Source organism: Apteryx rowi, unplaced genomic scaffold (genome assembly GCF_003343035.1).
Source record: "Apteryx rowi isolate R43461 unplaced genomic scaffold, aptRow1 scaffold_222, whole genome shotgun sequence".
NCBI lineage: Eukaryota > Metazoa > Chordata > Aves > Apterygiformes > Apterygidae > Apteryx > Apteryx rowi.
In genome coordinates, this window is record NW_020448553.1 from 987,342 (window position 1) to 993,141 (window position 5,800).

General features: G+C 40.8%; 1 protein-coding gene across 1 annotated transcript in view; it reads left to right on the forward strand.

Moving 5' to 3' along the window:
- SKIDA1 (SKI/DACH domain containing 1) overlaps window positions 1-2,479 on the forward strand; it is a 3,883-nt gene extending 1,404 nt beyond the window's left edge. Inside the window, exon 2 of the mRNA XM_026064949.1 lies at window positions 77-2,479. Within this exon, the coding sequence (XP_025920734.1) occupies window positions 77-1,138 (1,062 nt within the window). The 3' untranslated portion in view covers window positions 1,139-2,479. The remainder of the gene's footprint in view (window positions 1-76) is intronic.
- Window positions 2,480-5,800: the final 3,321 nt, after the last annotated feature.

A 5,800-nucleotide genomic window follows, 5' to 3' on the forward strand; every position in this document is an offset into this window, starting at 1 on the left:
CGCCGCCCCGGCGCTGCGCTGCCCCGGCGGCCTGGGCAGCTGCTTCGCGGAGATCGGAGATGATAGGGTGCCTGAGATCACATTCCCACACTCTGAATTTGCCAGTAATGCCAAGAGTACTGACCTAACAATTAACTGTGTTGCAAAGGGGGCCTCTTCACCTAGCCCAAAGACAAACAATGCATTTCCACAACAAAGAATACTCAGAGAGGCAAGGAAATGCCTGCAAGCAACTACTACACACTGTGCAGATAACAATACAATAGCTGCTAGGTTCTTAAATAATGATTCTTCTGCAGCAGCAGCAAATTCAGAAAAAGATTCCAAAATCCCTCATTGTATTGAATTTGCCACGGATTTGCCCTCTTTACAAACTGATCCTGAGGAGGATGCTGCTTCTCCAGGGGCAGCAGCAGCAGAGCTCCACYGCACTGATACAGGCAATAAGGCATTGCCGTTCCTGCACAGCATTAAAATCAAAATAGAGGACAGCAGTGCGAACGCCGAGTGTGAGCCTGACCTTACAACATATAAGCTAAAGTGTGAGTGCAATGATACTAAGGATAAGTTTTACGGTGTGACTGAGAGTAATAACCAGGACGCTTTATTAACAGCCAAGGAAGATTCTGCATGCACTGAGAAAGAAACCACTTCCTTAAACCCGCTGACTCAGAGTCAGGCCCTCTCATGCACTTTAGGTACTCCAAAACCTGAGGATGGGGAGTATAAATTTGGAGCAAGGGTGAGAAAAAATTACAGGACATTGGTTCTGGGAAAGCGACCTGTACTGCAGACTCCTCCAGTCAAACCAAATTTGAAATCAGCTCGAAGCCCACGTCCTACAGGTAAAATTGAGACACATGAAGGAACACTGGATGATTTTACAGTTAACAATAGACGCAAAAGGGTAGCCAGCAATGTAGCATCAGCAGTGAAAAGGCCATTTAATTTCATGGCAAATTTTCCCTGTCCACCATCACTAATTATTGGCAATGATGGGGATTTGTTGCCAGCTTATTCCTTAAATACCACTAAGGATTCCCAACCACCTCACAAGGCCCATCCTGTATGGAAATGGCAGCTGGGCGGTTCTGCAATACCTCTTCCACCTAGCCACAAATTCAGGAAATTTAATTAATAAAATAGTTTGGAAAATATTTTCTTGAACCACCTTTAACTTTCTTACATTTTAAACTCCACAGGATGGTTTGTACAAGCCCATTAATGCTATACACACTTTCGGAATCCTGTTTTATCACATTGTGAAGACAGAAACCGGATTACTATTTTCTTTACCATTACAACAGTGGCTTTTTGTTTTGTTTTGGGTTTTTTGTTTTGTTTTGTTTCATTTGTTTTTTTGGGTTTTTTTTTGTTTTTTTTTTGTTTGTTTGTTTGTTTTGGTTACATTCCACAGAGTACTTCAGGCTAAAGACTCAAGTTAAACTCAGTTATTATGGTAGAGCTGAAACACTTTACTGTTTAAATGCTAATAAGGCACCAGTACCTCAGTTCAACTGCTGCAAATAAATGTCAAAAGGTTGAATAATAAATATTAGAATGAGCCATTAAATTTATGCACTAGATTTTGAAAATGGAAGTCTAACTGTTAATTCAGTTAAAGTTTGTTAAGTTACATGGTTGCACAGTAAGGGTTCACTATAATTCAATGTGGCAGCAGTCTACTTTTTGGGAGCTTTGTTTTCGGGTGTAGGGGTGTCTTTTTCTAAGAGCAGTTGCACTTACTCATTTTTCTATGGTTTGGAAAGACTGGGGTTCGCCTGCAACCCCAACCCTGCAAAAAGCTGCCTCATCTGAAACCAGTAAATAAATGTGGAATTCTATTTTTGGTAAAGGGTGTCTTTTTACTTGTACAGCCACTCTTTGCAATTGGAAAGTATTTTTGTTTCACCCAGAGGTCTTAAATAAGGTTACTGTTACCCACTAATGTCATACTTAAGTTGTGGTTTGAACATGCCCCTTACAAACTTGCAAAGCAACTAAAATATTTGCCGGATAGCAGTACAATTTATGGTCCAGCCCCTCACGCTGGCTGGAGGAAATAGCAAAGTAGTAAATACAACACAGAAAGTGAAACCAGAGGCCATAAGTGAAAAGAATACACAAAATGAGAATACCATGTTATTCATAGCTTTTTGGCACCAAAACTCAGGCATTTCAACTGTAGTACACTTCTCAGTTTGATCTTCACCTCTTGAAATGTTGGGGTTTTTTTCCATACCATCCTCTCTATGTAGCAGAAACATTTCTACTGCACGTGACAATCAGAGGCAATTATCTATATTTGCACTTAATATCAAAATAGTCGAACAGGCAGACTTCTAGAGTCTAGCCCTTGGTTAGACAAGCTGGTATAATATATTGTGATGATGGAAGCAGTAAATCAAAATTATGGAAATTTGCACTGTTGAAAAGCATGCTTTAGCTTTATTTTCAATTAAAAACACTGTTTAAAAAATTCTTGATTCCATACACTTTGAATTATTGCAGTTATCCATGGTTTCCTCTTCGTTTGTAAGTTCACTCTTTTCATTTGGAGGAAATACGCTTCAAGAGGTTAACTGTTTCCCTCCCTCGCCCCCAACTCCTCAAAAAGAAAGGGRAAAAAAAAAAAAAAGGCTGCAGGCCGAAGTGGAGGCCGAGCTGAGGACGGGGGAAGGTCTCCAGGCCAGGGGGAGGATGGGTGCAGCAACTCCGAAAACAATCTGAAAAGTTTGCAGCTTGAGAAAGGCAGTTATAATTGAGTTGCTGAATCAGCAGAGTTTAGTGTGAATAATTGCTGGTTTCTTTCTTTTGATTAGCATTTTATTTATACTAGATCATTCCCAAATTAAATTTTAAGGATTCCACTCATCGACCAATCCCAGGAGAATAATTTATCGTAAATAAAAAAAAAAAAGAAAAAAGAAAACAAAGCAGCAATGTAATGTTTACTGTGTGATTCAAAGTCAACATGTCTGATGGCAGTCCACTGCCTGGTTTTCAATTTTTTAATTCCTGCCTTTTGTGATGGCCTCTCCCCACCCCTCGTGTCTTGAAATATTCCAAGCAGCCACTAACTGATTTCAGCTCTGTTTACTGATCCATACCGTAGTTTTCCTCTCATTGTAAAAGGCCTAGTCTAAGAATACCTGCAGCCAAATATATTTAGAAAGAGTAAACAATTGCCTTTCAGTGGAGTTACCCTTCCCCCCTGCATGCACACGCACACACACACACTCACCCACATCACTTTAAACTGCCAATTGCAAAAGGTGCATTGCATACTTAACCGCTCTGCTGAAATTACGATGGTCGTGAAAAATCTGCTTACTGGAGTTGTTCTGAAATGAATGTTTACACTGGTATGTTTAGAGCTGCACAGATTACAGCCTTGTTTCCAGAGAACTGTAAATACGTGCGAACGCACCGCTCGAGAAAGCCCCCAGCTCCTTCAGAAAGCCGTGACTGCTTGACAAAGGTCTTCCCTCGACCAAAAAAAAAAAAGAAAAARAAAAAGAAAAAGAAAAAAAAAGAAAGAAAGAAAGAAAGAAAGAGAAACCAAACCCAAATGCTACAAAGGTGCAATATGCAAACTTGAAACCTAAAATTTTCGCCTTGTCAATTAAACAATGTATCAATTTCAAAGTAACTTCGTCCCCTGACCCTGTTTACTTCCAATTAGAGATACGTTGATTTGACCAGGAATTGCAAATTTCAGAGGTGCCTTTCCAGGTTCCCTAAATAACCCCGGGGGGGGGAAGGGGGGGAATAAGCACAAATCTATACCAAATAGGTTCGGCGAAGGTGCGATCCGGCGCGGCCCCCTCTCGGCCGCCCCGGACGAGGCCGGGGTCGGTCCCGGACCGCGGGGCCGCGCGGAGCCCGGCGCATCCGCGCCCGGCCCGGCCCCTGCGCGCAGCCTTCCTCACCGCGGGCAACGGCAAAAGGCAAGACGTTAAAGAGCCAAATAATTTTCACACGTGTACACCGCAGTTTAGTGCAAGCCACTAACAAGAACATTTGTGTTTTTACTACCGTTGGAGAACTTAGCCAGGTACAATAACTTGCTGGAAAAAAAAATAAAAAAAGTATTCTTTCCAATTGTGGTAGTTTGGTAGCTGTTTCTCACTGCATTGTGATAATTGTTGCGAGCAGAGTTTATTATTATATTCAGCCTTAATAATATAAAATCATATAATTAAGTTATGTATAAATAATCAATTTTCTCTAATAAAGGTAAGTTCACGTAATGAGGAAAGCAAAGGTTTTCTAGTGAGCGAGGTTACAATTTTTGCTGTAATGTTTACAGAAGAGAAAACTTAAAATGTGTTAGCAATGAATTGCCACCATTTTCCAGTTCTTGATGTACACAAAAATCTACAGAATTTTATAAAGGAAAAAGCAATCTAGGGACGTGTGTGTACTTTATGGAATATACTCCATAGGCATTTGCCACAAGTAGAGTTCACTGAAAATTTTATTGGGAAGATTTCTGCTACCATAATGAAGACAAAAGAAAGTTTTGGACTGTGTTTAATTCTCTAGAGCATTAAAAAGGGAACACGTGTAATGCCTTCAGCAACGAGGTATATTGCCTTAAAAGATGTAACTTGCAGTTTACAACAATTTACTTTAAGAAGTGATTGTTCTATAATTACACTTACTTGACTACAGTGGGAAAATCTCTTTATCAGTTGTTTATTTAAAATGCCACTACTAGCAATAATGCAAAATAGTGGTAGCTGTTGTATGAAGTTTGCTGTTCAATCATTCAGTTGGTGATTTTCTAAATGGTCTCTGATCCTTTTTCCTATAACAGATTTAGTTGCCAATAAATTAAAGTTTCTGCAGAAATAAGAACAATGCTATCATGTTTTTGTTTGTTACCCTTCACACGTGTGAGTGGTTACGACAGAGAGGTGTAAAAAAGTGGCATTTCCTATACACGGTGGTAATCTGTAGGAAAATATTCTACATATGCAGTGAGTTAGAGAATATGAAACATAGATAATGTTGTTAATTGTGGTTTCTATGGTTAAGATGATTACTGGAAAGAATATGTCATAGTTCATCCTAAAATCTATTTGGTCAGCCTCAAAGTACAAAAGAAGGACAATGACATGAAAATGGAATGTATTAGCTAGAAAAATAAGGACCAAGGCACTGGAATCTACCTTGCTAAAGTCATACTTACAGACATTATCCATTCACAGGTCTCCCCCTGGTACTTAGTCCTACAATTGTGCTTAAAGAAAGTACAATTTAACAGCTCCTTGGCTGGACGTGGGATTTCTTATTCCAGAGCAGCCAAAGAGCTTTCTGATCAGTGTAGGACACTTCCCAGACATTTGGGGAAAGGACACATGGATACGCAGTTAGCTGATTTTAGGCCTTCTATGTTGCATTTTTTTACTGTTCTGATATAATTATTTGCCATGCCCTAGGCCCCTCTCTCCCCCGCTCTCCTTTTCAATCTGAGGCGGCCTCACAAGCCCCAGCTTTAAAAGGCCCGAGATGTTTTGCATGAAGCTCTCACAATAGGGGTTGAGAGAATTGACAGTTTCAAAAACAAGGCGCCCTGTCCTTTCCAGATGCCGAAAACCCCTCTTCTGCACCATCTCTCGTTTGCTCTTCGCTGCTGGTGGCTTTATCTTTAGCATTGCAAATATCCTGCAACAGCTGTGTTTGTAAACAGGGGGGAGTTCGGCGGGAGCCGGCAGCGCGGGGTCCGTGCTTCCTAAACGCGCGCGGTGTGCCTGCGGGACCGGCACTGCGGCTTCCTGACGAGCAGCAACTT